This window comes from Phycodurus eques, chromosome 3 (assembly GCF_024500275.1).
Source record: "Phycodurus eques isolate BA_2022a chromosome 3, UOR_Pequ_1.1, whole genome shotgun sequence".
NCBI lineage: Eukaryota > Metazoa > Chordata > Actinopteri > Syngnathiformes > Syngnathidae > Phycodurus > Phycodurus eques.
This window is the reverse complement of record NC_084527.1, coordinates 20,630,864-20,645,484: the sequence shown is the minus strand read 5'-3', so window position 1 is coordinate 20,645,484 and position 14,621 is coordinate 20,630,864. Positions and strand designations below refer to the sequence as shown.

The window sequence follows — 14,621 nt, the reverse complement described above, 5'->3', positions numbered from 1 at the left end:
GGATGACGCTCTGTGGCGACCCCTAAAGGGACAAGCCCAGAGGAAAAGAAGAAGACGACGGATGACCTGCGACTGAGACCAAACCAAGCTGGTGTGCCTTGCCAACAAGTTCCAATTTTGTCTCATCGCTCAGGAGGACATCTTCCCAGAAGCTCTGTGGCTTGTCAACATGTGGTTTGGCAAATTACAGCCCCGCTTTTTTTTATTTTTTTATTTTCAACTGTGTCGTCCCCCCTTGATCATCTCCCATAAAGTTCATGTTGGCTAAAATGAAAGATGGTGCGATCTGACACTGATGTACCTGAACCTTGACCTTGAATTCCTTTGGGGGTTGTTCATATTCATATTATCCATATGATCTGCTTGGAGATGTTCTTCATAGCGTTGACCTTCAACGTGCTTGTCTATCTTTTTTCCCCCAGCCCCCTGAGACAACTCTCTCCTTTGCTTCCTCTGGTCCGTGTTTCGTGTGGCGCACACCAGCTCGCCAAACAGCACGGTGATTACTCGTCACCCTTTAACCTGACTGATTACAAGTTTGAAAACGCCTGTGATGCTAACGGCAGGCCCTATGGTCAAATGATTTTCAATCATAATTTTTGTCCAGGCCTGTTTCATGAGTTGTTGTTGTTTTTTTAAAATCATTCGGTTTAACCATCATTCAAAAGCAATGTCTGATTTGTATTGGTTAAGTTGAATTAAAATGGTATTTATTATTGTTATTTCTGTGACCACTGTTGTTTTTTGTTTGTCATTAACAGAGGGCTACCAACGATTTTGTCCACTTGTGTAGTTAGTTAGTTTATAGGATGAGTCAAAAAGGAGTTTTCAGCTGGCTAGTTAAGCGGATGGATGGACTGACTCAAAATCCCAAGCCTGCTACTATGCGGAGCTCCGAATAATGATTCGAAAAGACACATTCAGGATTGTTCGGGCCTTGGCGGAGGTCTGCGCTCTACCGAGTGCCATCCTCGAGTTGTGGTGACGACGAGGCGACGGGTACCCGACTACTGCAGCGGTGCGGCAGGAGCGCCGGAGCAGTGGAAGTGTATGTTCTGCCACTTGGCGTCCCTGCGGTGCCACACTCGGGTCTCCTCAGACTGGCTGGATCGCGGTCGACCCTGCCCGTCCACAAACTGCGTGAGGCGGATGTACGCGATGCAGGCGGCGTCTTCGCCGATCAGGTGCACGTGAGGGTTCAGGAGGGTGGTGTGGATGGGCTTGGTGTTTTTAGACAGCACTGGATGGATGGACAGCACACCTATTACCATCGGTATCACTTATTATTAATACCTAAATAATTGACAAATGAACCAAAAGAATGACTAACCGACTATACTGATTGGTTAACACACAGCCTGTATAACTAATAAATGAACGGACAAACAAACTGACTTTGTAACGAACAAATGTATTACCTAACCAATGAAATAACTAATGAACGAATAGAGTGACAGTATGTTGTCATACATGATTACTTTTTTTAACGAATCGCTGTTGCCAAAAGAGTCTTACGGTTGTCAAAGTAGAACCTGTGGAAGTCCATCCCTTCCACCAGGTTGCCCAGCGCTTCGGGTTCAAAGGAAGTCAAGCCCGGGTCGCAGATTTTGCTGCCGAGGGAAAGAGAAGCTAGAAACCCAATCGGACAATGTCAAAAATGTGCCAACGGCGAACATCAAGACCAGGCGGACTCACGCGTAAGCCTCAAAGTCTGCGTTGTTGATGGCCTCAATGAGCTGCTCGGTGATCTTTATGATTTCCTGTTTGCGGGCTGTAAAGGGAGGAGGGAACCAACGTACGACATCAATAACATGTTGTCTTTTTCAGTTGTGATTATAAAGTTGCAATTTGCCAACAATAAAGTTGTAGTATTACAAGAATATAGTCATTATATTACACCAAAAAATGGGTCATTTTTATGCGAAAACATTTTTAAAAAACTCATCGTACAAGAAAATATTTGTAATTTGACTCCAATATATTTGCTATTCTACTCAAATATAGATGAATATTGTGTGAGGAAAAAAAAAAATGTTTTATTTGATTGATGTCGGAATTTGGTTCATAAAAAAAGTAACTTTACAAGATAAATGTTGAAAGAGCATTACGATTAAAAAAAATATGACAGTCAAAACCTTACAAGAAAAAAAGTCTGAATTTTACAAAATGAATGTAATGTGGTAAAATCTAATAATTATTCAAGAATAATGCTGTAATGTTAAAACTGGAAATAAATAATGAGAATTTTACAAAAGGAAAGGATTATTTCTATTTCCAATGGGCCAATATTTGTTCCAAATGATGAGGATGATGATGATTACTGTATCATAATATATATTTTTTGTTTACATTCTCTCTTATTAGGTTTTATTATATATTTATATAATAGACTTTATTAAAAACAATGAATGAATTAGTGGTGTTGTTTGGGGGGGGGGGGGGGGGTCTGAAACAGATGTATGGCATTTCAATTCATTTCAATAGGGAAAATTGATTAGAGTAAATTGAGTTACAAGCTTGGTCTGATTAAACTTGTAAAACAAGGTAAGGTAGGACTGTATACAAATAAGATTAAGATTTACAAAATGTAATAATTGCAGTTAGTTTTCAAGTTCATTCCCGCAGTGAGCGTAGACTGTGCTTCCTTCAAATAAAAATCAAGAAATAAACAGGAAGTGGATGCACTGGAGGCGAGGCATCAACCCCAAAACAGGCCACTTTCTCGTCATCATGGCAACAACCGTCAAACACACATGCACAGTTATTTCCTCGTGTCACCATCTACTCAGAGTGCTCAGTCCGAAACAACCAAGCGATTCTACCCACAATGCCTTGCTGGCCAAGCGCAACCAGTGACATGCCTGCACGCCAAAACCTCAAACTGTACTTACTCTGGGAGGAGGAGGAGGAGGTGGAGGAGGAGGAGGGGGGTGAGGGGGGAGGCGGGGAGGCGGCTTGCACGGGCGGAGGCCCTGGCCTGACTGCCGGAACCGGAGCGGCGTCAGGTTCGGGTGCGGCTGGGGCGGGGGCCCTGCGAACGCTGCTCACCAGGTCTGTGAGCCGGGACACTGGGCAAGATGCCATGAGGAGGGACGTATACAATTGGACTATATGATGTGATAGAGTGGACTTCAAAAGTCTACACACCCCTGTTCTCGTTCCACATTTTTGTGATATATTAACGTGACCTATATAGCCTTTACAACTTGATTGATAAAATGCTAATGCCTTCGAAAAATGTCAGGAAAAGCCTACGAGAACAACTGAACTTTATTTGGGGTTCATCAGAGGCGCTTTAAATGGTGGCAGGTGTGTGCTGATTCCCATTTAAAACGAATTTGAATGTGATTGGTTAATTCGCAACACAGACACATCACCTGTTATAAGAGGGTGTGCACACTTGTACAAAGACATTATCTCAGTTTAATTTTACTTCTCCTCTGGAAAGGATTTCATTTTTTTCAGTTGCGTTGTACAGGTTCTAGCTCATATTAATGGTGGAAAAACCTTTGAAATAATTTATCTTGGTCTATCTAAAAAAAAAAAAAATGGCATTTGAATAGGGGTGTGTAGACTATTTCTATCCACTATATATACTACTGTTGGTTAAGCTTCCATAAAGTCTGTACATGTACAGTACATGCACTGGAACTGCATTTGCAGAAAAAAAGTTACATTAAAAATCTTAATTTGACAAGGTTATTGTTGTAATGTTACAAGAAAAAAGTCACCATTGTATTTATGTTGGAACATTATGAGACAAAAAGTCAGACTTTTACGAGATAATTGTTGTAATTAAAAAAAATCTGAATTTTACAATAAAACCTAAATGTTATTGGATAGTCAGAATGTTATGGGGGGGGGGGGGGAGGTTGTCTTTAATTATCTAATTATCTATAAACATCAATATTATTTTAGAATTTTAATACAATAAATTTGTATTATTACTGGGGTATAGTTAAAAAAAGATTCATGCAATGACGTAATGTTATAGTAAAAAAATCTTAATTTTACACTAAAATAGTCATGATTTAACATGAAAGTATTAATAACATAATAATACAATGAATAATACCATAAACGTGTAACATCCTTTGCCTATTAGCATAATTGCCTGAGTCATTTTTAACTTCTACAATAATCAAGATCTCAGGGGGGGCTCGTCGGTATTCATTTTTTATGATATTAATATTGTAATATTACAATGAACAACATTTTACAAATAGAACAGTGGTCATCTTACAAATGAAAAAAAAAAATCACTATAATTTAGTTTCTTTTCTCCATGCAAACGTACTGACTGCGCTCGCCCACTTACTCTGCATGGGGACAACGGGGGGGTGTGAAGGGAAGGGTGCTGGGTGGGTGGCGATGGGTGTGGGCTGTGGCTGGGGGGGCAACGATGCAGGTGGGCCTTCTACGTCCGATGCGAGCCCTGAGCCCCTGCGCACGGAGCCCAGGAGCTCAGCAAACTTGGCGGCCGCTGGGTGGAGGAAGGACGCAAATCAATGCAAACTTGTTCAAACACTGGCCGATTTCACACACGTCCTCGAGAGGAAGCCACTGAGTTATTACCAACGATGCAAGCGTGGGTGTGAGGAGGAGGATTAGAAAATCTTTGAAGAGAAATACTCTTATTTTGTTTAACCTTGGCAATGCCATTATGATGAATGTATGTTTACCTAATAATAAACATGGGAGGCGGTTAAAAGGATTCGAGGGCTGCTCGTATACAGAGGCTGCGTTGGCGGACACACAAAGCAAGCAAGCACGCGCGCACACACACAAGGCGAAAGATGACATCCAGCTACAGAAAAAGACGCACAAGAAGAGGCAATTGTCCTTCAGAAATTAAATGCAAATGCTAACGAAATGAATTGACAACTAGTTGTCAGGTAACAACCCATTACAGCGGATGCAAATGTAAAATTAGTACGATACATCAAAATATGCCCAGAAGGAGAGGGATGTCGAATATGACGACTACTTATTCATTCATTCATTTTCGGTTCCACTTATCCTCACTAAGGTCGAGAGCGTGCTGGAGCCTATCCCAGCTACTTTCAGAAGAGAGGCGGGATACACCCTGAACTGGCCGCCAGCCAATCGCAGGGCACATATAAACCAACAACCGCTCGCTTTTAAAATTCTTCTGTTTAAAGTTCAGCGGAGCCTTGTTGAAGGTTGATTTGTTCCGTGAACACGCTCATTATTCTGAAATCATCTTACCCCTTGAAATGAATGAAAATGCCATTCATCAGTTGCAGCTTCTCCCAAAAATGTTGTACTGTGTTTTTGAATGAAAATAGCTCTCTATAATATTGTCCTTAGCAAAAGCATACAACCATCCATTCATCCATCCTTTTTCTGAACCGCTTATCCTCATAGGGCCATGGGTGTGCTAGTAATAACATCATTAAAAACAATCAACAACAACATTATAATACAATCATACGCACACAAAGAAGAGTTTCAAGTAAGCTGCAGTAGTATTACTTGTTTTTTTTCCGCAGAGGATAAAGAAGATATGCCTGTGAGTATTGTTTTATTATCTGTCTGCGTGTGTTGATGTACCGTTTGTGTTCAAATATCCTTTTCTTAAAGCATCATGTTTTGTTAGCATGAAGCAAAAAATAATTTCATACAATTGTTCTCTTTCTTTTATGTTGACTTTGACAGTAATCATTAGTAATTGTTCACGCTGTACAAAACATGTTGAGTTCACCTGCCACCATACAGTGCTCGTATCGAAAGTTTTTTTTCTTGCAGGTCAAATCAAAAAATGAGGCGAACGACGGCTCATATCGTAAAACTCCCAGGTCGGGTCATTCTTATCTCAAGGCGCCGACGTATTTCCGAACCCATGGGCTGGGAAACACAATAGATCCACTGTCGTAAACAAACACATTTTGTTCTTTGACTGTGGTTGAATCAGTGGAAAACAGGTAATGTTATATTGCGCAGTTGAAATGAATCTATGACGAGAAGTATTGACTTAAAAAGTGCGGAAAACGCCCAATATTTTAGAACCAATAGCTGTCTGGGCTTAGAAAAGTAGTAGCTCACCTGACATAAATGAAACAAACATTTGGGTATTTGATCAAGTTTGAAAACAGCCAATGCTATTACGTGCTATTGAAATGTGCGTATAACAAGACGTTTTGGGTCGAGAATAGTCGCTTTATTCTAGAATATATATCTTTCCGAAGTGAGGGGCAGAAAAAAGTAACAGCTCACCTTTGCAGAACAAGATGCCAATTTGTTTCTTTAGCTGATCCTGAATCCATCCAGAATACGCAATGCTATTCAGCCCAAATCAAATAAGCATATAACAATATGTTTTGGGTTAAGACATTGGGTTGAAAAAAATCTAATATTTCGGAACCACCAAGTGTTAGCCGACATGGCTAAAACTGTTTAAAAAATAAGAGGCGACGTAGACAAATGACCAGCATAGAGCCCAGAAGGTTAATACCTTCTGGGCTCTATGGGGAAACGACATCCATGATTTCACAAAACTATTTTGAAACCTTTTGGTCCAAATGTATGCTCGGCAACGAAGCTAAGACAGACTTACATGTGTTTTTTGGCCTAGGAGTAACCAGAGTCGATCCAAAAGCCCATGTAGGTGTTGGGTTACAAAGCAGCTGTCCAGCCCTGACTGACCAGACGAGAGCCGACCAAGACCACCACCGCCACTATTCCCACTATCCACCCACTCGGGACCACCTGTGTGCAGGGTCTGGTCTGGTAACCGGGCACACCATCCAGCGGTTCGGGAAAGTCTAGGCCAGATGAACGCCACGATCACACAGCTTGCCTTCAACGCCTCCCTGGCCACTGTGTTGCCGTTGTCCTGCCACCGGGGCTAAATTAAGACCACCCAGCAACCCTTAAACCCTCTCCTCCCAAGGGGGTCTATGGAGCCAACCAAGTTGGTAGCTGCTTAAGGTAGGAGTTGGCCAAACGTTTGTGTCCAACACAGAAATCGTAAGGACTCTCTTATAAACCTAACGCCAATTAAATGCAGTAGGAACGAAACCTTTGCCTATTTTCCAGGAATAAAATGTCATGTCAAAATATAGTTATTTTATTTTTTATATTTGACTCCAGCTGCGAAAGGCAGGAATTTGGATTGTAGTTTGTTAGTAAAATGGATTGCAGCAGCTTGGTAAGGATCTGGGTAAAGGCGCAGACAGAGGAATTTTATTTCCGAGAATTCAAATGATAGCACCCCGTCTGTCGTCAAGGAAGTAACAAACAAAAATAAGATCCACCGCAATTTTACAGTCACAATGTTCGCCGCCACGCCAGATTCTAAAATGGTACAGTCCTGTGATTCAGGAAGCACAGATAAGGACAGACGACTACAAACCCTAATTCAAATGAAGTTGGGACAGTGTGTAAAATGTAAATAAAAACAGAATACAATGAGTTGCAAATCCTTTCAACCCTCTATTCAATTGAATACACAACATTTACAATATATTTAATGTTCAAACTGATAAACTTCACAGTATTGTTTTTCTGCAAATATTCATTCATTTTGTCAGTCGGGATCTCCATTGTCGTATTTTGCGTATCATAATGTGCCACACATTTTCAATGGGAGACAGGTCTGGACTGCAGGCAGGCCGGTCTAGTACTCTCACTCTTTTACTACGAAGCCATGCTATTGTAACAAGTGCAGAATGTGGCTTGGCATTGTCTAGTTGAAATAAGCAGGGACGTCTCTGAGAAAGATGTTGCTTGGATGGCACCATACGTTGCTCCCAAACCTGTATGTAACTTTCTGCATTAATGGTGCCTTCACAGATGTGCAAGTTACTCACACCATGGGCACTAACACACCTGCATACCATCACAGATGCTGGCTTTTTTAACTTTGCGCTGATAAAAATCCAGATGGTCCTTTACCTCTTTGGATAGAGGACAAGACATCCATGATTTCCCAAAACTATTTGAAATGTGGATTCGTCAGACGACAGCACACTTTTCCACAGAATCAGTCCATCTCAGATGAGCGCGGGCCCAGAGAAGCCGGCGGCGTTTTTGGGTGTTGTTGATACAGTATATGGCTTTCAATTTGAATGGTAGAGTTTTAACTTGCATCTGTAGATGTAGGGACAAACTGTGTTAACTGACAATGGTTTTCTGAAGTGTTCTTGAGCCCACGTGACAATATCTATTACATAATAAAGCCATTTTTTTTAATTACCGTGCCGCCTGAGGGAATCAGAGGTCAGGGGCATTCAAATGCTGCTTTAATGCAGCGATTTCTCCTGATTCTGTCAGTATTTTGATGATATTATGGACCGTTGATGAAATCCCTAAATTCCTTCCAATTGTATGTTGAGAATCATTGTTCTTAAACTGTTGGACTATTTACTCACGGAGTATATTGGCATACATACCAAAGTGGTAAACCTCAGCCATCCCTGCTTGTGAACAACTGAGTCTTTTGGGGATGCTCCTTTTATCCTCAATCATGACACTCACCTCTTTCCACTTAACCTGTTCACCTGTGGACTGTCCCAAACAGGTGTTTTTGGAGCATTCCTCAACTTTCGTGGACTTCTGTTGTCCCTGTCCCAGCTTTTTGGGACCGTGTTGCAGCCGTCAAATTCAAAATGAGAGAATATTTGCAAAAGAAAATAATAAATAATAATAATTTTCATCAGTTGGAAAATTTAATATATTTTCTCTGTAGTGCATTCAATAAAATGTACGTCGGAAAGGATTTGAAAACATTATTTTATTTACGTTTTACACAACGTTCTACCTTGATTCGAATTGGGATTCATACATCGCTTTTGAGATTAGTTCAAACTTGGAGGAGGTCTGCACTCTACCAAGTGCATTTCTAGGTTGTTGGGTTGTTGTTTTTCCACTGTTAAACTTCCTATCTAAACATTTCAATATTTTTGAATCGATATGTGTTTGGGTTGGGAAAAGTAATAGCGCACCTGTCCCAAAGGAACATTTTGTTCCTGACAGAGTTGGAATCCATTGAAAACAGGCAACGCTGTTTGTCATCGTAACAAATTTGGGGCTGAGAAAAGTACACTGAGCTCGTTCATGTGGAAAAAGCTGATAAGTGTATGGGCTGAGACGGGTAATAGCACACCTGTCCCAAATGAGACAAACATTTTGTCCTTTTGTTTTGTTCATAATCGAAAACTATGCGAAATGCGGCACTGCTGCTCAATGCCAATGTCTACAAAGTGGTGGCTGTGCCTGCTGTAACTGTTTAGAGGGGTGTACGTTAATCACCCAATCAAAAAAGAGTGGCAACAACTGACAACTAATGGGGATTGCAGGACACATCATCACTTCGAACACACCTCGCCTGTCTGAGCGTCGCTTTGCAATCGATTGGGCGAGATGTGCCCCTCGCGGAATGGAAAAAGCAAGGCTGTGCGGATGTAGGCTGAGAAACGTCACTCCCCAATCCATAAAGAGGACGCTGGCCGCTGAGCTGGCGGCCCTGGATTTTAGCGCCGCGGTCAGCGCACGCGACTTCTAACCAACCGGTGACGCAGTGATGGCCCCGGTGTGCCTGGACAACGCAACATCGCCACCATTCAACTTGCGCCACGGTGGACCTCCGCTCCACGCAACCCACGTTGGGGCTTGAGATACTTTAAGTACTCTTAGCTCGTGCATGCAAAAATAGTCAAATATTTCCCACCCGATAAGCGTTTCGGCTGAGAAAAGTAATAGTTCGCCTGTCCCAAATGAGACAAAAAAAAAATTCTTGGCAACAGGCAACACTATTTGTTGTAGTAGTAAAAATAGGATACTAACTCGTTCGTGCTAAAAACGTCCGCACAGCTCACAGATGAATGCAGGATGGAAAGAAGGAACAGAGGGGAAAAGGAGGAGAAGAAAACAAGCAGTAGGACAAGGTGTTGTCAGGACTTGTTCACAGGGGTGGGGTGGGTTAATGTGAGGTGTACCTTGTTTTGGCTGAGACGAGTAAATAAGACAAACATCCCTGTTTGACTCCGTAGAAAACAGGAAATGTAATTACGCGTAATGTAGTTGCAGCAAGACGGTTGAACACTCCAAACATTACCACTTGGTATGATTCTACCAGAAGGACGTTAAGAAGGCATTAACACTCCTTGTGGTGCTGCTGTGGAGGCAGTACAGTGCATAATAGCTTCAGCCAAGGTTGCTAGGGAATTGGTGACAAACTGTAGCTGCAAAGCCTGTCAAAGGAAGAAGGGTGAAGGAGGAGGAGGAAGCGTACACTCTGTTCTGAACGCTTGACACCCAAATGATACGTCTGTGACTTCGTTAAGACATAGGAGTCAGCTCGGATGCGGCGGCGGGGGGGGGTGCTGGCTTAGAAAAACAGTAACGACACGTGTATGTACTGCAAAAGTACGTTTCCACCAAGCTCTTCAGTTTGCCGTGGTGAAATTTACCAGAGGAAATCCAGAAAATTGGGATAGCTTTGTTTTTGTTTTGCCTTCTTCCCATTCTGGAAGTGATCATTCTCTGTTCACCAAATAACACACTGCACAGTGTTTAGCTCCGCCCATTAGGTACCCAACCACTATGATTGTACCCCAATCAAAGGGTGCCAAAAGTGTGGTACGGTACAAAACATTTATGTTGATGGGTACAGCGGTGCCTTGAGATACAACTTTAATTTTGTTTCGTGACCACACTCGTATCATAACATGCAGCAATGACATAATTAATTAGAATGTAAAGATATTTAACGGTTTTTGCCACAGGTTTTGCTTCAATTAAACGGACATTGTTTCTACTCCTTCTGGTGTGTGCACCATGACCACCATGGACCGATATAATACAGACATATGGATATACAGTACCATAATTTCTCGTGTATAATGTGCAGCCATGTATAATACGCATCCCCAAAGTTGAGCTCAAAATTCTGGAAAACCCTTTGAACTATGTACAATGCATTTTTACAATGCATGAGTTTGCTTTTACCCATATGATCAAAATGAAGCATTTTTTGTATTTTTGTAGTTTTTTCAAAGAATTATTCTGAAATTAAGCACTTTATTTGAACACATAATACTTTCTTTTTATTTACTTGCTCTTGTTTTAAAATTCACAGCCCTACTTTTATTTAGTAAATGAGAAAACACACAGTTGTGCTCATATGTTAGATTACCCAGGCAGAATTTGTAAGATGTGTACAGTTCTTTAAAGAAAACAAGAAGGATCAGGCGAAACACATTTAATTTTATTTTAATAGGATTTGAATTAAACTGTCAAGCATTTCAGAAAAGCATTATCATTAAACAAAACATAACCATAAAGAAATTAATGATGGTTGTTGTTCAGTTATCTGTCTTATTTAAAAAAAAAAAAAAAAACGATATTTCACAAATTCTGCCTGGGTATCTAAACTTATATGCTCAATTGTACATATATGCAATCATATGTAACCCTGTCATATTGGAACGAAAGTGCAGACTACACCTTTTTCATAACCTCTAGGTGGTATACTAGAATTAAAGTGTACAACTTTTTCATAACCTCTAGGGGGCGGCATACATTTATAAAATGGTCAAGTCTTTTTCATTTTATCCTATACCAATGTATAATGTGCACTATTGACTTTTGACAAAAAAAATTTTTTTGGGGGGGGGGGGGGAATGCGCATGAAACATGAGAAATGACGGTATATGTAGCCAGTCAAAACTCATCAGTAAGCTGCAGTAATATTAGTTGTACTTCGCAGAGGATAAAGAATATATGCCTATGTGTACTGATATATTATTTGTACCTGTGTTGCTCCACCTTTTGTGTTATCCATTGCTTAAATGGTTATAACACTGTGACCCTGATGCTATTCGTTAGCCCATCTATTGTGTTTACCATTATGCGTTAGCAAGAGGCTAGCTGACTGTACGGCAAAATTATGTGGTTTTTTTTAAAATACACAATATTTTCAGTTTAGATAGTGAACGTCAACTGGGAGTGGCAATAGATAGCTTGTGACCTGTTTTTTGAAGACTTGTTTTTTTGCCAAACTGGTGCTTGTTGTAAAGTAAGTTGAGTTCACTGCTACCATGCAGCGCTCATATCTTAAAATTTTGCATCCAAGACAAAGCAAAAAATCATCTGAACTATGGCTTGCATCTTGAAAAACTCGTAAGTCGGGACACCTGTATTTCAAAGCATCACTGTATTTGGATCTTGAAAATGTTGTCGAATGTGTGAAATGTTGGTAGCCCAATCGAAGGGCACAAAAAAGTGATACGATAGGTTTGTAATAGTAATGGATGAAAAATAATAAATATTCCATCTGTCATATCTCGAGAAGTTTGTGTTTTATAAATTTAAGCTACCGATGTATTTGAATAATTTTGTGGAATATTGTCAAAGTCACCACAACATGCTTAGTATCGCAACAGGAGGGTGCCAAAAAGTGCTACAGTACAAAACAGGTTAGATTTTAGGTCTATACTATGAATGGACATAAAAATCTATTATATGTATCTTGAGAGTGTGGTCGATTTTGTTGAATTCTGTCTAACGAGTTACCACTACACTTGGTACCCTATACACGGCATGGTGTTTTCCGTAAAACATTTCGGTTTGTATTTGGAATGGATACAAACATATATTGTATATTCAGAATTTTGTGTTATAAACGGAATTGTATTGAAATGAGCCGATTTTGTCTCTCGTGGCCCGAGTGGTTAAGATCATCGCCTGCCACCGTGGGGGACCTAGGTTCAAGACCCCGACTGGACCATCCGCCAAGATCCCCCGGACTCACGGCTGTGGTGTCCTTGAGCTAGACACTGATACCCCGAAATGCTCCCCGGGCGCTTCAGCTGCCCCCTACTCCAGTGTGTTCCACTAACATGTGTATGTGTTCACTGTGATGGGTAAAATGCAGAGAACAAATTTCGTGTGCATGCATGCATGTTCTTGACAATAAAAGGTGATTCTTCTTCTTCTTCTGATTCTTAAGCTTTCTTGTTGGACTAGTTACCACTGTGATATATAACCCAGTGGGAGGGTGACCAAAGAGCGGTATGGTTCGAAAGTCAAAACATTTAGGTTTGTCTTAGAAATGAACATACAAAATTCTTAGCTGTATTTTAAGAGCTTTGTAGATTATGTGAACAGAGGGTTCCAAACAGTGGTACAGTCCATAACAGTTATTTATTCGCAACCGAGATAAAAATTTATTGTATTTTGGTACCCCAAACAGGAGGGTACCAAAACTTTTGTGTAATATGTGGAAATGGTCAAACTGATTAGCTGTATTATAAGAATTAGGTTGAGATTGGTACCCCAATGGGAGGGACCCAAAAAACTGGTACAGTACGGAATAGTTTTAGGTTTGCACTAAAAACAGATATACATTAAAACTCAGCTTATTCTGAATGTTGTGGTATTAATTGCTTTTGCTTTTTTGGACTTATACATACATACTGTCGTGCAGTACCTCTGAGCTCCATAAGGGGTCAGTTGTACACCTGCCAAGCCTGTTCTGCTTGCAAGTCCATAAAACGTGGTTAAATCAACAAATCCAGTGCCTACCTTACCCCGGGGTTAATAATTCAGATTCATTCACTTGTCGTCGTCCACTTATTGTATATTTGCATTGCCACTGGGTTTTACATGTGTTTTGGTTATCTTATTTAGCTACGCTACAGAGACAAAACATTAGAAACAGCTGCATCGTGTATGTGTGTGGTGGGGCGGGTTGTTTGGGTTAGTGGAAGTGTGTGTGTGTGTGTGTGCATTAGTGTTTTAAAGTCTGCATGTGTGCGGCGGGAGTGTGTGTGCGCGTGGAAATGCCTGTGTGAACATGTGTGTCCGTGTGTGTGTTATATGTGTGTTGAAGTGTGTTTGGTCTTACCTTTCACATCTTCATCCTCTACTGTGGTGTTGCTGCTGTCCGAAGATTCCTAGAGATGGACACACACACACATTTTATGATGAAATTATTCACATGCCGTACATGGATATACACAAGCGCACGCGCGCACACACACACACACACACACACACACACACAAGTAGTGTAATGGAAACACAGGCAGACCAGCGGGATGTGCTTCATCCTACAATACCGTGCACTTTCCACTTTAATTTACACACGTACAACACACAAGTTGTCAACAGAGAAGTCAGCGTCGGAATTATATGACAACTCAGTGAGCAGTGTGTGTGTACGTGTGCGTTTGTGCATGTTTGTGTGTGCACACTGCAAACTAACACAGCTGGACAAATTGAAAGGCAGCAGTCACGCACACCCACCCATGTCTACTTCATCACACTCACTCAAAAAAAAAAAAAACACACACACACAAATACACACTCGAGTAAAGCACAGCTCACAGATGAATGCAGGATGGAAAGAAGGAACAGAGGGGAGGAGGAGAAGAAAACAAGCAGTAGGACAAGGTGTTGTCAGGACTTGTTTGTAGGCCTGGGGTGGGTTAATGTGAGGTGTACCTTAGTCCCGTCCACCGGGTTATGGATGACGGTGGTCTGTGGCTCCTGGAGGGGGGAGAGAGGGAAGGAGGGAGGTGAAGGAGGGGGTTAAAAGATGGAAGACGTGAGAAGAGAGAAAGAAGTGTGGAGTTAAACAAAAAAAAAACAACAAC

General features: G+C 41.1%; 1 protein-coding gene across 42 annotated transcripts in view; it reads right to left on the bottom strand.

Moving 5' to 3' along the window:
• Positions 1 to 14,621, bottom strand: part of camk2b1 (calcium/calmodulin-dependent protein kinase (CaM kinase) II beta 1) — a 67,661-nt gene that overhangs the window by 5,673 nt on the left and 47,367 nt on the right. For 13 of the 42 annotated variants that reach the window (XM_061672498.1, XM_061672507.1, XM_061672501.1 and 10 more), the window contains 5 exons: positions 14,470 to 14,514; positions 13,871 to 13,919; positions 1,696 to 1,771; positions 1,516 to 1,610; positions 1,004 to 1,261 (listed from right to left, as the gene is read on the bottom strand). In XM_061672498.1, the coding sequence (XP_061528482.1) occupies positions 1,008 to 1,261; positions 1,516 to 1,610; positions 1,696 to 1,771; positions 13,871 to 13,919; positions 14,470 to 14,514 (519 nt within the window). In that variant the 3' untranslated portion in view covers positions 1,004 to 1,007. The remainder of the gene's footprint in view (positions 1 to 1,003; positions 1,262 to 1,515; positions 1,611 to 1,695; positions 1,772 to 13,870; positions 13,920 to 14,469; positions 14,515 to 14,621) is intronic. The other 29 variants (XM_061672500.1, XM_061672509.1, XM_061672504.1 and 26 more) reach the window with 3 other exon arrangements.